Source organism: Crinia signifera, chromosome 3 (genome assembly GCF_055691185.1).
Source record: "Crinia signifera chromosome 3, ASM5569118v1, whole genome shotgun sequence".
In the NCBI taxonomy this organism is placed as follows: domain Eukaryota; kingdom Metazoa; phylum Chordata; class Amphibia; order Anura; family Myobatrachidae; genus Crinia; species Crinia signifera.
Window position 1 is genome coordinate 150,892,966 of NC_139219.1, and position 17,094 is coordinate 150,910,059.

The 17,094-nt window shown below is 43.2% G+C and overlaps 1 protein-coding gene across 1 annotated transcript in view; it reads right to left on the reverse strand.

Moving 5' to 3' along the window:
* Positions 1 to 17,094, reverse strand: part of LAMA2 (laminin subunit alpha 2) — a 727,667-nt gene that overhangs the window by 361,313 nt on the left and 349,260 nt on the right. Inside the window, exon 16 of the mRNA XM_083176751.1 lies at positions 13,812 to 13,925. Coding sequence (XP_083032877.1) covers positions 13,812 to 13,925 — 114 coding nt within the window. The remainder of the gene's footprint in view (positions 1 to 13,811; positions 13,926 to 17,094) is intronic.

Genomic DNA, 17,094 nt, shown 5'->3' on the forward strand with positions numbered 1-17,094 from the left:
AGGCGTACGCCTCCACCATTTTTATGCGGATCGCCAGCCGTCCGTGTACGGACGGCCGTGGCGATCCGTCTCGTGGGCGGGGATTGGTTTGTGCGGCCGGAGCCCCGTGTGCGGCTCTGGCCGCACCAACCAGAATAAGGGCCTATGTGTGGGGAGGGTTTAAATACTAGCATTGTGTTAATATAGATTACAGTATATAGTAATGAGTGTAGTACCACATATTGCTTAGCTTCTTAACTAATGTAAAATATTCTGCAAAAAAAATAACTTATTTCCAAGAGTTTTAAAAAGTATAATGTGTATATAGAATATATTTTTTCCTCACAGTTACTGTACCAATATTTGCATTCAATCACATCAGTCACATAACTTAAAAGAAACCAAGGTGATGTGAATTTCAAAGTTCTGTCAATTATTTGCTGATTTTTCTTCTTTCATTTTACATGTCCTTAATGTTTTCTTTTGTAGTCTGTCTTCAATAAAATCATGGAACAAGGTAAAGTATAGTGCTATTGGTAAGTAGTTGAAAAAAGTTGTGTATTTTTTTTTTTAATTTATGCCACTGAAAACTAGTAAGCAAGTTGAAGATTCAGACATTGTAAGCAGCAGTGTTTTTAACTACAGGCATTCTATGGGTGACATTAGACACCATTAATTGTTAAGTCATGAATGCTCTATATGTGCTCAATACTAACAGCAACCAACACTAACCATCTGAGGCTCCTCACTGCTCATCATCACCAGTGGCGTAACAATGGAGGGTGCATTTGCTATGGGGCCTGGCGGCTGGGGGGGCCCGAGCACAAGCTAGCTATCCCCTGCACCCTTACGAGGCTGAAGTTCGTTGCACCCTATACATTTTTTTCAATAATGCCGCAGGCAGTGGCAAGCTGGCCGCATCAGTGACAGTGCAGCACTGTTACGTCTCCTCCCCCGACCTCCCTCCTGGTGCTTAACGTCATGCTCTAGTGACCGTCCGTCACCAGCCCCGGCGTGAAATATAAAAGCGCCTGATGACCTGTGCAGCTTTTTAGGTCTGGGCTGGCATGTACACATTATCTGCGGTGAGAAGTCCCGGTGCGGAGGGTAGGAGACCCAGCGCAGGTGCAGCTTCCAACACTTCTCATGTGTGCTGCGGGGACCCAGTGTGGAGGTGAGGAGACCCGGCGCGCAGCTTCTGGCACTTATGTGCGGTGTCTAGACCCGCCCAGCGTGTCTGGCGTACTTATCAACTGGTATACTATACGTTCTAATCACAGGTAATATTTACACTCTCCTGATCCAGTCCTTGTTAATATACTTGCCGCACACATACTTAACGCGAGCACACCTACAGCTGACGATAGTAAATTTCATTATACGCGATCAGCGAGGGGCTGGGACAGCTTATACAACACAGTAATCCCGTTTTTCAGCACAAATGTTATAGGAAGCTATGAATTTGGTGGATGTGAATGGGATGTTGTACACCGCAGCACCTGTAATAAAATTAAAAGGTTCACAGCTGCACCTTAAAGGAAAGTGAGTAAAGTAGGAGGCACATCTGTACTCCCTCTCCCTCCCTCTAACTTTAGCCCTGTCTCTCCCCAGTAACCTCTCTCTCTCTCTTGCTTGCCCTGTCTCTCACTGACACACTCTCTCCCCATCTCTTGCTGACATTCTCTCCCTTGCTCCCCTTTTTCTCTCTCTCTCTGATAATATCACTCCTACTCGCCCCCTCCCTTTCTCTCTTGATCCGTCTCTACTCTCTCTTTCCCTCTCCCTCTCTCCCTCTTTTTCCATCATGAAGCCCCCTCCTCCTTTCTCTACCCCCCCTTGTCTATTACTTTCTTACTCTTTCTTCTACCCCCCCCCTTCAAAAATGGGCATTATAGTGACAATAGGGGGGGGGGGGGGGCTGCAAAGATGTTGCTATGGGGCCCACATCATTCTAGTTACGCCTCTGATCATCACCATCTGGCCATCAGGACTTTGATGATTACTGGCCAACCCTAAGGTTGATACATTAAGAAACTAACATTTTAAATCAGTGTTACTATTATCAGAACCCCATTGGTGTAATGATTAAAAAGGGTTTGATGTAACAAAATGGGGTACTTATTTATTATCTGGGCTCCCATGTTAAATGCACCCCATTTTTTTCATATCCCTACTATCCAACTACGCATGGAGTTGATTTTATATAGTGTGGCGAGCGCAGCGAGCCACCGTGCCCGAAGCGTGGCGAGCACAGCGAGCCCTGCGAGGGGACGCGGTCTCATAGGAAAAACGGGAGCCCAGATATTACATAAGTACCCAAAATGGTTTAAAAAGGGGAAGACTAGATGTCATCAAATTCTATCTTTCTATGTTTCAAATTCTAGATGGATTGAAACTGATATTTATTGCAGAATTCCTGACTTCTCCTGATTGTCCTACTACCTCTCTTCTTGCTCTTCTACCCTCTTCCACTAATTGCAGATGTCCACCAAGGTTCTCTTCTGGGACCTCTCCTACTCTCCCTCTACATGTCCTCTGTATGTCAGATCATCAGTTCTTTTAGGCTCCAGTATCACCTTTATGTTGATCAGAATTACCTTTCCTCCCCTGACATCTCCTCTCTTCTCACTTGTTTCAACAACTTTTTCTCTTTTATCTCATCTTGGATGTCCCAGAGCTTTCTAAAACGTAACATGTCTGAGATCATCATCTTCCCACACTTCTAAGTCACTTCACATCCCTCAGTTTCATCATCTATTGAAAGCACAGCAATCTACTCTATCACAAGTTTGCTGTCTTGGAGTTATCCTTGTCTCCTTTCTCTCCTTCAAACCACACATTCAGCACCTGTCATACAGTAGTACTGCCTTTCCAACTCAAACATATTTCTAAGATCAGACCTTTTTTTACCCTGTAGGCAACAGGCTTCTACAGTAGTACAGCATAGATGCTGTTACAGCTTTGATGCATGTTGCTTAGCACCTTGATAGCTGATCTGAGTTGTTGCCTAGCTCTGTGATTTGTGCTCTGTAAGTAGCCTAAACCCATGTATTTGTTTTTAAACTACAATTCCCAACAGCCTGCAGACTTTCTTTGTGATAGTCCAATGAATTGCAGAGCCTGAGCTGGCCCATTCTAGGATGGAGGCTGGAAACAATGAAAGGTGAGAAGGAGCCTGAGTCAAGGAGGTGTCTAATAAGGTAATTCTGCTGGTGCTGAGCTGTGTCAGCTATCAGGTATTTATTAAATGGGGTGATAGAGAGTGCTGTTAGGGGATTAATAAAGTGGGGGTCCTGTGAGGTAATTATTATCACAAGTTTACCACCTATGCAGGAGGAAAATTGGAGGTTGATATATTAAGCTAAGTGCCACATATTGCCTAGTTGTCCAGTCATACTGTTGGTTAAATAAAAAACCAAGTCCCAGTTTAAGTATAATGAGATTTGGTGTCACAAAAAAACATGGCCACTCACATCGGAGTGATTTTTACCCAGATTCAGACTGGATCGATGGATCAATGCGTCAACCCTAATTGGAACTACAGTCAATAGGTAGACCATATGGTTAACCTGAAAGAGGTTGACTCGGTCAACAATGTCATTAGATTGACAGGTAAAAGGTATACCCTAGAAAAGGTTGACAGGTACAAAAGATTAACATATAAAAGAGATACTGTAGACATGTGAACAAAAAAAGGTCAGCACATACTGTATGTTTGGTATAATTTTCTCTGTCAAAGCACATGGAATCCCAGTTTACGTGCAGGTTTCTCTAGCATGGCCTAATCCACTTGCTATGCTTCCAGCAAGGTTACTATTCTCAATGTTAGTCAAGTGTTAGTAATTTTGTTGACCTTATGTGTGTTAACCATTTGAACTTTCGGCTTTTTGTACTGTGTTGACTATGTGCACTGTTAATCTTTTACATTTCTCTCACAGAGGGCAACTAGGCTTATCATCCACTCACTGGTCAACTCACGGCTCGACTACTGCAATGTTCTCCTCACCAGCCTCGCTCGATCCCAACTGACTCCTATCCAATCTGTCCTCAACTCTGAAGCCAGACTTATCTTCCTCTCCCGATGCTCTGCTTTTGCCACTCCCCTTCAACAAACTCTGCACTAGCTCAATTTCCCCTACAGAATCCTCTTCAAACACCTCACACTCACATACAGGGCCATCTCTAATTTCATTGCTCCATATATCTCTAACCTCATCACGATGCATACACCTTCCCACCCTCTACAGTTGGCCGATGAATGTCGTCTCTCCTCCACCCTGATCACTGCTTCCCACGCTAGAGTTCAGGAATTTGCCCGTGCTTCACCCCTTCAGTGGAACGCACTTGCTCTCTCCATTAGACTCTCCCCGACCTTGCAAAGCCACAAACAGGCTCTGAAAACTCACCTATTCATCAAAGCGTACCCTTCCACTGCATAAACTAGTCCTGAGGCTGGTTCTCCGACCCCCTACCTACTTACATCTTGCTATCAAGGCACCTCCATTGCTTCCACCTCATGTAATCTGTCTGTCTCCCCTTCCTACTAGATTGTAAGATCCTCAGTGCAGGGCCCTTTTCCCTCCTGTTGTCAAAGCCCTCTTAATTTCACTCACAGCTCTTCCATACTCAAACACTCAGTAACCATCTTTGTCTGCATACTCATCTCCATCATTGGCCACAAACCTCTAGTAGTACGTTGATCAAGTCCTCACTACTTATATTTAAGCTGTAATGTGTATTGAACTGTGGCACTCTTTATTTGTACTCTATTTTTGTTATTTATTAAATGTAATGCTAAGTTTTGTCTCCCTGTACTGTTCCTTTGTACGGCGCTGCGAAACACTTGTGGCACCCAATAACTAAAATTATAATAATAATGTCAACATTATGACCATGTCGACCATATCAGGATGACCTAATGGAATGATTTAGCATAGTACATTAGTACTAGTAGTAGTTTTGTGGCTGTTTGATACACTTTGTTTGCAAAAGATATGTGCACCAGCTAGTTGCCAAGGACCTGGTGATGATAATGGGGCTGTTTGGTGCAAGTGAAGCCACAGTGTGTGAGGACACATCTGTAATTACAATTTAATGGTTACAAACCACAAACCACACAATGCATAATGCAGTGGTTCCCAAACTGTGTGCCGTGGCACCCTGGGGTGCCTTCGAGGACTTGCAGGGGTGCCCTGGGATGGTGGTCCAGGACCAATTCAAGTTATTTATGTCCAATATAATAGTCAAATTGGGGACAAACAGAAGAGAATCCTGTCCATTACCACATAACTGATCCTAAGGATGAAATATAAACACAATTTATTTAACTTTAATATTTGTTTCTAACTTTCTCAACAAGAAAACTTTAGCCTAGGGGTGCCGCGAAATAATTCTGATGCTTCGGGGTGCCGTGATTCAAAAAAGTTTGGGAACCCCTGGCATAATGCATAACTCTGTTCTCTCCCAAATGCCCTTCCCTGATCTGTCCCTGCAATGGCGACAGTCTATCCACCTACAGTAGAAGGAACAGGACTGAAGGTAAAACACAAGCAGCATGGACTGGAACCTGGATAATGGCGCCGGCAGTACTAGGAGGTGCATTGGTAATAGCGACAGTGTGGAATTGCTTTTACTCACTCTGTGTCATTTGTAAACCAGCAGTTATTAATTATAACCCCCTCATATACAGATAATTAAATATTCACTATTCAATGTAAATGTAATATCAATTGCAGATGCTATTGAGGCACACTGTGCTTAGCAGTAGTATAGAGTATTGGTATTATTTTACATAGTGAATATACATTCTTGTAATAAAAAAAAACCACAATGCAATATGTAATGTAATAAAAAATATGCTGCTCAAGGGGGGTGGAGCTGGGGGGCAGATATATTAATTTACCTGGCACCAAGATTTCTGTTGTCGGGCCTGACCTCCACTATATCTCTTTAATCTTCTTATCCATTTGAAATCCACAGTGGGTCAATGGATGAATTCCAGTTTACAAAACTGGGTTTTAATGTAATAGGGAAGCAAAAATGAAGGTAGTAAGGTGAATGGTGTGGCTGGTGACATCACACAGGGCAAAGTGCCCTGTGGCGGCACCCTCATTGCTATATTCCAGTCACACACCCTGCAGGCTGTACAGATGCTCCATTTGCACTTAGGAGTGTAGCAGCAGTGTCCTGGTAATGGCAGAGAAGGGCGTATGCTTATGTGCTTAGGGAGGTGGGAGGTTACTGCACATGGTGCTTTTCCTCCTTCGTTCAGGGCTAGCAAAACATGACAATTTCACATCTCTGAGAACAGTACAACATAACTACAATTATGTACAACTAATGACCAGTGGTGTAGCCATGGGAGTGCAGGGTGAGCAATTGCTTCCCAAGCTGGAGATATTATCAAAGCCACTCATATCTGAGAGATGTATCAGTCAGAGCAGGACACAGAGTGGCTGCCTTATATGCTTTTCTTTCTATCTGGATGTCTGGGTCTGAGAACGGAGGAGCAGAAGAGGGTTGCTCAGATAGGCAGGTGTTTGGGTTGACTGAGACCACCGTGTGGATGAAGTGCACTACTTATTTTTCCTATCCTCACCTCACAACATATAATATTGCATGTATTGTATAAAATACTCTAATAACAGCTGTGTGTGCTGTATGGTGGTCACTTAAGGCTTAATTTACTGTATGGCGATCAATAAGTTCTGGAAGTATAAACTATCTCTGTTTCTGCTTGTGTGGCACATTATTTATGCAAAGTCAGGTGCAATTATTTATCTAATAGGTTGAAAGTAAATTATTTAGATGTAGATATTTGTATTTTGCAACACCTGTGCGTATTTTTTTTCCAGCTTAGGGGGATATTCAATCCCCGGCGATCATCTCCCGTCGGGGCCCTATTCAATGCTGTCTTCCCCGACAGCATTGAGCAGGGTTTCTCGGCAGAACGAGCCTGACTTCACTAGCAGTCGGGCTCGTTCATTATACAGTTTGCGGTATGTTTGTGTTTTTGAAGTTTTATTACATTGTTTGGTGTGCCTAAAAATCTAACTGAGTGCAACGACCTGGTCATTTATGTAAAACTCCACTGTGCTGGACCTGCTCTGAGGATGTGAAGAATGTTTTATGTGTCATCACAGGCAATACCACCCAAGCTGATGCCTGATAGAGAGGTGGCAGCCATTTGGCAAAGAGGCGAGGGCGGCAATGTGGACATTTAAAAAAAATGGTGGCATTCTAACAAAGACACAGCGGTGATGTTATTAGTGTGATCTTGAATCACCACTATAGCTAGAAACAATCAATATCCATTCATTTCCTCAGAATAGCCAGACCAAGCCTTTATCCTCAGATATCTGTAAACGTGCTTACATTGTGCCATGGGAAGCAAAGTGCACTTGTACTGTGGTTTTACATTTTTTTGCCGTTCTTTTACCACTTAATGGACAATTGTTATCACCAACACCATCATTTTTAATTGAATAAAGTTTAAAAGGTATTTTATCAAATATATATGTCCTTCCTTGAGGAGGCGCTCTCACATCCAGCAGGTTGAAAAAACTTTATAGAAGAAATAGCAAACAGGTGCCTTCCGTATTGTAGCGTGTGTGTGCACGCCAATAGTATATCCTTCCTGACGGCGGCACTCAGCATAAAAAACACACCAGAGGCAGTTTAGGAAACCAACGTTTCAAGGCCGTCCGGCCTTTTTATCAAGGTGCAAAGGTCTCTTTGCACCTTGATAAAAAGGCCAGACGGCCTTGAAACGTTGGTTTCCTAAACTGCCTCTGGTGTGTTTTTTATGCTGAGTGCCGCCGTCAGGAAGGATATAATATATATATATATATATATATATATATATATATATATATATATATATATTAATCATTCCAAGTGCCCGGCACTCCTATGGATGTCTTTTAGTATGACCCGGTGCCTTCCTTGTAGCTTTAGTAAGCTCTTGTAGATGCTGGGATGGATGTAGGCGGCACTCTCGGATTTAGTGAAGCAAAGTTTTCTTTGCTTCACTAAATCCGAGAGTGACGCCTACATCCATCCCAGCATATATATATATATTAAAATATATACCTTGGGGATATTTTGCCCCCCACCCCCGCCCCTGTGTCTATAGGCCTCCATTCTACAGTATAGTAGTAGTAGTAGTACGTTTATTTATATGGCGCCGCAAAGTGTCCGCAGCGCCGTACATAGCAAACAAAAAAAAATGACGAGGTAACGTACAGGGTGTGTTGAAAAATACAGTATAAATGGGGGTATAGCTGGTAGAACTAAAATCAGCATCAGTTCAGAAGTAGGTGTCAAAATTGTCAAGGAGACTAAAGATGAAGTAGAGGAAGGGAAGAACAGGACAGGAGCACAGGTGAGGTAAAGAGGTAGGGTGAGTACGTGAGGAAGGAGGGCCCTACTCATAAGAGTTAACATACTAAAAATAGGTGGGTGGACGAACGAAAAACAATAGGATAAGCATAGTATATTTGCTTCCCACCCTCCACTAAAGAAATAGATCCCTCACTGGCATAAAATCACACGCATTAGCATATTCACCTCCTCAGGGACAATAGATCCCTGTAGCAAAACCCCATCCTCATCCCCAGTATCAGTAGGCCAAAAGTTTAGCCCCATCTCATTCCTTATGAGTTACAATAGATGTAACTTTTTGCCTTTCATATATTTCCTTCTCCAGCTCAAAAAAATATTTTATGGGGCAGCATAAACCACCCAAATCTTAACTACAGTACTGCAAAAAGTTACCCTTCTTTTACACCCTTCTCCCCAGTTTTAAAGTCCACCTTGTTGCAGAGTTCAAGAGAGCTGATCACCAGTACACATGATGGAGCTGATTTCAGCATAGTTCTGCTTGCACTTTTGGTTTAAGCACATGTGCCCCAGAGTGCTGCTGTTCAGGCAGCATTCTGAGGCACAAACTTTGGAGTGATGTCACTGGTCACAGACCACAACATTACGCCTTGAGCAGGAGGAGAAATCATGTGCTGCACATGTGCAGAATGGATTAGCTCCATTACACAATGGGGACAGTACTAACACATAGGATGTGACCTGCCAGTTAATGAAGTGCTGGCTGCTGTTGCATCTCATACAGTACATTAGTAACAGGCAAGTGGCTAAGGACTCTTTCAGTGTATCCTAACAGTTCCTAAATAACCAAATCTTTAAGGACAGCTGTGTAAGAATCTAATCTAATAAAGAAGAATAATTGCTTTTTAGCCTGATATTGTTACAAGAGATGTTATTATATATGACAATTTATTACCTAAAGGAATTGTCTATGTCTATGGCAATTCAGTTAATTACTTGTGAAATCATGATTTTTAAACAACTGCAGTGGTATGGTTTGATTAAAAAGAACTGATAAACTACAAAAGGATTAGAGTGGAAGTTTATGTTTTGAAGAGATAATATTCCAGAGACAAAGTAAAGGATTAACTGTTGAAGATGGCAGTATGGAAAGTAAGTAGTGGAGAGGAATGAGTGAATATGTTCTCTTACAGACAAAATATAAAAATACCCATATACCAGATGTGCTAGAATAAAACTAAACAAGCAGCACTGTATTGGATTGCTAGGAATATCTGATTATCTACATGTCCCAAGTTTTCATTAACAATTTCTAGAGTGACCATTTTTGAGAAAAAAAAATGGGAGTCAGCCTACCTCTCAACTGTGCTAATTTGATGGTACTGTGGGGCCAATTCAGTCCTGTTCACACAGGTCCGAATTCGGCTCAATCCCTGATGGTGGAGTAGTGCATAGTCGCTCATGCGCATGTACATACCCTTGGAGTTAAACACTCACCAGGTTGTTTGCTTAATGATGGACAGGCAGGTGTGGTCGCAAGGGGGTCTGCCTAGCATTTTACAGAAATGGTGGGTGCGCCCAAAGAAATGCTGGGTGTACCCATACAAATGCAGGTGTGCTCATGCCTGCTCGGAGCAGGCGACTGATGTCACATGATGTCAGTGCCTGCCTCCAATTCACCATTCTCTGGGCAAGATAAAAGTAAGAATAGGCTTATTTGTATCTGCGAAGGGAGGAAAAATCATTAGTTGATGAGCGACCATTAAATAATTTTCCTCTGGGAGCGTATGTGTAAGCATACACATCCGCTCACATCGTGCCACAGCGATTCGGTCAGCAGTGGGAGGGTGAGTTCGGCACGGTGGCCTTTACCTGCTCGCTAGGCAGAAAATATACACAGCCTAGTGAGCAAGCCTGAATTACCCTCTGTGACACAGTCCAAGTTATGAGTTATTTGTCCCAATACAGGTGCAATGGGGAGGGAGTGTGCTCTGTTGCATTCCATTTTAATAGCACAGTAATGCACTGACCTGGAAATTTTAGGGAAGGAAGTGGGGATGGATGACCAACTTTTACACAGTAGGCACATTGGGCAATTGGACAGAAAATGTGACTACTGTATGCCGTTAGGCACAGGGCTGTAAAATAACATCATGCCTAGGGGGTAGGGCCAACATTTCTTGGAAGCAAAGCTATGTCCAGCTTGCGGCTCTACAGGCCTGAAGTGTTACCAGGGACAGTGCCAACCCCAAGGCTCTACATGATGGCACTGCATGCACACTCCTAGTTATTGCCCTGGTCAGGCACGTCCTACGTTCAAAGGCTCAGGTGTTGGGAAGTAAAGGGAAAAAAGCATAGACATGCCATTGGTGCTAATGGCAATGAAAAAACAAAATTAAAAAGATATTTCAGACTTTATAATAAAACTGTGTTCTATGTCACCCCATATCATATAAAAATATCTGTTATAGAACTTTATAATATTGACAGTGTATCCACTGTACATTTCCTTTTGCTTTTCAGTATAAATTAAATACATTTCTAAAACAGCTCATAAATCTGTGTTCTTTTAATGTTATAATTTTTTTCTTTTATAGGAATAAAATTTATCACAAACCGAAACATGAATACAAGAGCTAGAGCAAGTGCAGACAGGAGAGATAAAGCATGACGGACTGATAATTTGGCAGTGGTTCAATCTGTGCTTTTGAGAAACTAATGAAATGAGAAATGCTGTTTTAATCTTCACGCCATGTCAGATAATATGTCACTGAAATGTCCTTGAATTAATTGGTCAACTATACATTCAGGGCAAGTCATACTGTAAAATCCCTGTGGAAAGAAATGCCAGATCTTTTTCTCCGGCACCCTTTTGAGTAATTGCACATAACTATTGATAGCCAGTTTAAGAAGAGAATATATAACTTAATAAATGGTGATGGAAATCATAAACAGTCAACAGCAGCACACGATATAGAATAATACACTTATTCACAGTGTGTTCTAAGTTATGCAATGCACAATTCAGCAGGGAGAACATGGAAACCCATCCAAAAATAAAAGTTTAGATAGCATGCAGTATGTAGGAAGTCAATAAGCTGAGTTTGTTATGGCTGACTGCACATTTCCTCTTATAGGTCTAGTAGAGAAACAAAACTAAAATTCAGATCTAAATAAAGAAATTCAGACATAAAAAATGTATACAGTATATTTTATTTTTAAATTAGTTTTAAGTTAGAAGTTTCCTTTCACTCCAACAAAACTATACATCCCCTGGCAGTGTACCATCCATACACAAACCACTGCTAGCATATACCTGTGCATCCTCTGAAGATGTTCCTTCCATACAAAACCTCACTTCCATATACCTGTGCATCCTCTGGTAGTTTGCCATCCATACACAAACCTCAGCTAGCCTATACCTGTGCATTCTTTGGCGGTGTGCCATCCATACAAAAACATCCAATAACATCTGTACATCTGCTGGCAGTGTGCAACCCATACACAAACCCCCACTAGCTTATACCTGTGCATCCTCTGGCGGTGTTCCATCCATACACAAACCTCCCCATCCGTACACAAACCTCCCCATCCAAAAACACAAACCTCCCCATCCATACACAAAACTCCACTAGCCTATACCTGTGCATCATTTAATGGTGTTCCTTCCTCAGACAAACCGTCACTAGGGTATACCTGTGCTTCGTCTGGCGGTGTTGCATCTATACACAAACCTATGCTAGCATACACCTGTACATGCTCAGGTGGTGTTCAATTCATACGCAAACAACTGTTATATGGTAATATACTGGTGCATCCTCTGGCAGTGTTCCATTGGTACTTGTTTCCTAGCACGGCCACAAATCTTGGCCATCGGGGGTAATTTGAGTGGCCTGCGACGCGACCGTCGCGATGCCCCCGATTTTTCCATTGAAATTCATTGAAAACAGTGAAAAATAGGGTCGGTCGCGTTGTGTGCACCTAAAAATGCTTAAATGGTCCATACGCGATGCCCCGATTTCCCCATAGGGAACAATGTTAAATGCCTCAATTTACCCTCGATGACCACGATTTCCCATAGGAAACAATGTTAAATGGATCAATTTACCCAAATCAGCATAGGGAAGAATGGTAAATGGGCCAGAAACCCCAAAAAAACCCACAGAGCAGTGGAATGTCCCCCCAAAAGTAGTTGACGCCACCCCGCCATCAACGTGAACCCGAAGCGTGGCGAGCGCAGCGAGCTCGCGAGGGGCGGCGGTACGCGTCCGCCGACCTTTTCATGCCCTACTATCCACTAGGGCGTGGAGTTGAGAATAGAATAGTGTGGCGAGCGCAGCGAGCCACCGAGCCCGAAGCGTGGCGAGCGCAGCGAGCCCCGCGAGGGGCCGCGGATACCTTCACAGGTAAACGCGTCCCTTCGCGGGCTTCCCAGGTGTCCGCGTCGCCATGGACACCTGGGAAGCCCGCGAGGGGACGCGTATACCTGTGAAGGTGTCCGCGTCCCCGCGCGGGGCTCGCTGCGCTCGCCACGCTTCGGGCTCGGTGGCTCGCTGCGCTCGCCACACTATTCTATTCTCACTCCACGTCCTAGTGGATAGTAGGGCATGAAAAGGTCGGAGGACGCGTACCGCCGCCCCTCGCGGGCTCGCTGCGCTCGCCACGCTTCAGGTTGACGTTGATGGCGGGGTGGCGTCAACTACTTTTGGGGGGACATTTCAATGTTCAGGGGTGTTTTTGGCCCATTTATTATTGTTCCTATGATAATTTGGCTAAATTGAGCCATTTCACATTGTTTCCTATGGGAAATCGTGGTCATCGCGGGTAAATTGAGGCATTTAACATTGTTCTCTATGGGGAAATCGCGGGCATCGCGTCTGGCCCATCGCACCCGATTTTTTAGCGGCCGCGATGCCCGCGATGGCCCCGATTTTACCCCCGATGACCGCGATTATGATCGTTGTGGCCGTGCTAGGAAACAAGTACCGTTCCATTCATACACAAACATCTGTTAGCATATACAGTACCTGTATATCCTCTGTTGATGTACAGTACCATTTATACACATACCACTGCTAGCGTATACCTATGCACTCTCTAGCTGTGTGCCATCCATACACACACCTCTGCTGGCACAGGTAACCTCCTGCTGGGTGGCACTATGCACTATACACTTTGAGCTGAAACTAGGTGATACTCACTGGTGTAAATTTAACTGTATGCCGTGGACATGACGTTGAAGTTTTACCAATTTTCTGAATAAAAACGGCACACAGCCATCCCAATACAAAACATTTAATTGTGACATCTATGTGTATGAGTCCTATTTATCTAAATATGGGGATGCTGGTTTCTTCAAAAGGTAGCTTACAATTGCAGTGTATCAATGCAATTCTGAGTACGGGTCAGCTGCAGAGTTGTAAACATTTAACAAATAAAGTTGCGGATAATACACATCTGCTTTGTATATAAACACATTGCAATGTACTTACTATGCAGAATCCGGTAACATCATCACATGAGTCAGAGTGACCAAAACATTGGCAAGGTTCACATGTTCCTCTAAAGATTGTGCCATTAACCCGTCTGTGTCCTGGCAAACAGGACTACAAGGAAACAATGAAACAAAGTGAATTGTGGGGTAAGAATACAGTTTAATATCAGAAAAAAAATTGTCAGGCAAGCGAGAAAAAAAAAAGAATCAGACAATTTCTCTTTTCCAATGATTATTATACTGTATATGCCGGGCTTTCCGACTGACCTTAACATCACCTTTAAGTGGAAGGTTAAGTGGAGCATAAGCTTCATCTCTCTTCTGAAGCAGTGCGGAAATTCAGACAAAAGGAAGAGAGGAGATGGAAAGAGAGTAAGTGGAAGGAAGAGTATTAGAAGAAAAAGTATCTGGAAAAGAAATGAAACGGAACAGCAAAAATGTAATTGCAAAAGCACAAAGTACAGTTCTGACAGATCTATTGCAAAAATGTATTGTTTGTTATCTATAAATGCATTGAGAATAAGTACAGCATTGCCATTTTATTTTTTGTCCAGTCTGTTAATTCTAGTTGTTTTCCAAATTAAATATATGAGCGGCAGCACAGTGCGTAATAATTTCTGTGCTTATAAATGACTCCTGCTCATACAAGTTTATGTCTCTGAATAATAAAATATGTCCATCTGGTGACTCAAATCAAATTAATATACAAAAAATATGCAGAAACAATATTATGGAAACAATTTTATGTAGTGATTGAAATCCCAACATACTGTAGATTCATAAACAACTCGTAACTGGTCTTGTAAGCAGACCATTCCTTAATATTTGAAGAACAACATTGTACATTGCAGTAGGTAAAAATATACAAGTATAACCAGTGGTCGAAGTGGGGCGGTATACGGGGGTATGCCATACCACCACTTTAATCTGAAGATAAAAAAAACCACTTTTTTTTCCCCCTCAGGATGCTCTCTGATCACTCAGCAGCGCAAATTGTGCTTTTGTAATACCCCTGTACAACGGGGCAGTCTGGCAGGGGACGTTGATGGACAGGGGGGTGTCCGAAGGTGCGCACTATATTCACTCTTTACTTTTCCATACCCCCACTTCAAAATTTCCATACCTCCACTTCAAAATTTCCACTTTGACCACTGAGTATAACTATATATTAAACTTTGCAGGCAGTTTTGCCTGGACTAACAGGGAGATACCAATATTTGTGAATATAGTAATGAACATGCAAATGGAGTGTCAATGCCTTGGGAATTAAGGAATGAAAGACATGCCAGTACAGTTAGTGGAACTGAAGACCAGAGAAGTCAGGGGGAATTACAGCAGTGAATTAAAACTAAAGGATAAAAAGAATACTCAGACAAGAGCCAAAAAGTCAGATGATAGATCTACAGTGTCTAGGTAGGATTCAGTATTAAATCCTGGCGGTTGGGATCCCGGCGTTCAGAATCCCGACGCTGGAATCCCGATCGCCGAAATCCCGACAAGGGGGGGGGGGCGTGGATCGCCCCCCCTTGTGGGCTCGCTGCGCTCGCCACGCAGTGGGCCCGGTGCCTCACTAGGCTCGGCACAGTAATTTATTCTCCCTCCGGGGGTGTCGTGGACACCCCCGGAGGGAGAAAGTGTCGGGATTTCGGCGATCGGGATTCCAGCGTCGGGATTCTGAACGCCGGGATCCCGACCGCCAGGATTTACATTGCCTCCCTCTAGGTAGACAGCCAATAGGTGAACGTCATATGGTCAATGGGTGCTGGATGGCCATCATGTAGTGAGTCATTAACAGAGATGGACTGTGGCTGCTTTCCAGCCCTGGCATTTCATGTGTGTGTGTGCATGTCGAAGGATCGGGCATGTTACAATGGGTGAAGACACTGCTCATAAGGGTGTGTTACAAGTCAGTGATGTCTAGCCTCATGGCAATCCCCCTTTTTTGGAGCCTGGCACATAAGATAAGGGGGGGGGGGGGCTGTCAAATAGACAGTCAGGAGGCTGTAATGCACATGGCCGTCCCGCCTCACTATGACCAGGCACATTTGCCAGAATTTTCAGAATTCCTGGTCATTAATTAGGGAAACTTATAAATGTCAATGACTTCAGGAACTCCTGAACCAATAAAAAAAGACATCATCAGAATTGTGGACAAAATACAATATGCTGAGTAGACTAAATGTAACATCAAAATCCAATAGAACACCTGTATACAAGGCCAAAGCTCATGAAATACTGTATCAGGGAGCAGCCTGAATCAATGTAATTAAATTAGATTATGTTAATTACATGACCCAGGGAATATCTGTAAATATATTATTAACATTTAACAGAAGCAATTATGTGTATTGATGAGATAACACTATAGTATTGGCTACATAAGGCAAAAGAAATAGAACAGTCAGATCAGTTTAACTGAAATCAAGCCAGATTTGGAGTGGAAATGAAGAGAATGGATGAAAGAAAATAATTTAAGTAAAGGAAGAGAAGAGAAAAAAAAGGTATGGATGAGATGGGAAGGAAGATTAGATAACATTTTTAAGGTCCATGCACACTGTGCGATTTTGAGCTCAGTTTTGCCCTTTAGTAGTAGTAGTAGTACATTTATTTATAAGGCGCCGCAAAGTGTCCGCAGCGCCGTACATAGCAAACAAAAAAAAAAACAAATTACAAGGTAACGTACAGGGTGTGTTGAAAGATACAGTATAAATAGGGGTATAGCTGGTAGAACTAAAATCAGCATCAGTTCAGGTAGGTGCAAGTAGGTGTCAAAATTGTCAAGGAGACTGAAGATGAAGTAGAGGAAGGGAAGAACAGGACAGGAGCACAGGTGAGGTAATGAGGTAGGGTGAGTACGTGAGGAAGGAGGGCCCTGCTCATAAGAGTTAACATACTAAAAATAGGTGGGTGGATGAACGAAATACAATAGGATAAGTAGGAACGGAGGGGAACGGAGGCAGGATAGGAGGATCAAAAGAGGTTAGGAGGAGGGATAGGCTAGTCGAAAAAAGTGGGTTTTGAGGGAGCGCTTGAAGGAGGTAAGGGAATCAGATAGCCTGATGGGTGGCGGGAGGTTGTTCCAGTGCAGGGGGGCAGCACGAGAGAAATCTTGGACACGGGAGTGGGAGGAGGTGATTAGGTGAGAGGTCAGTCGGCGGTCAGCGATGGAGCGAAGAGGACGGGAGGGAGTGTGGATAGAGATCAGTGAAGAGAGGTAGGGAGCTGTGGAGGAGGAGAGAGCCTTGTAGGTGGTGGTGAGGAGTTTAAAGAGAACTCGGAAA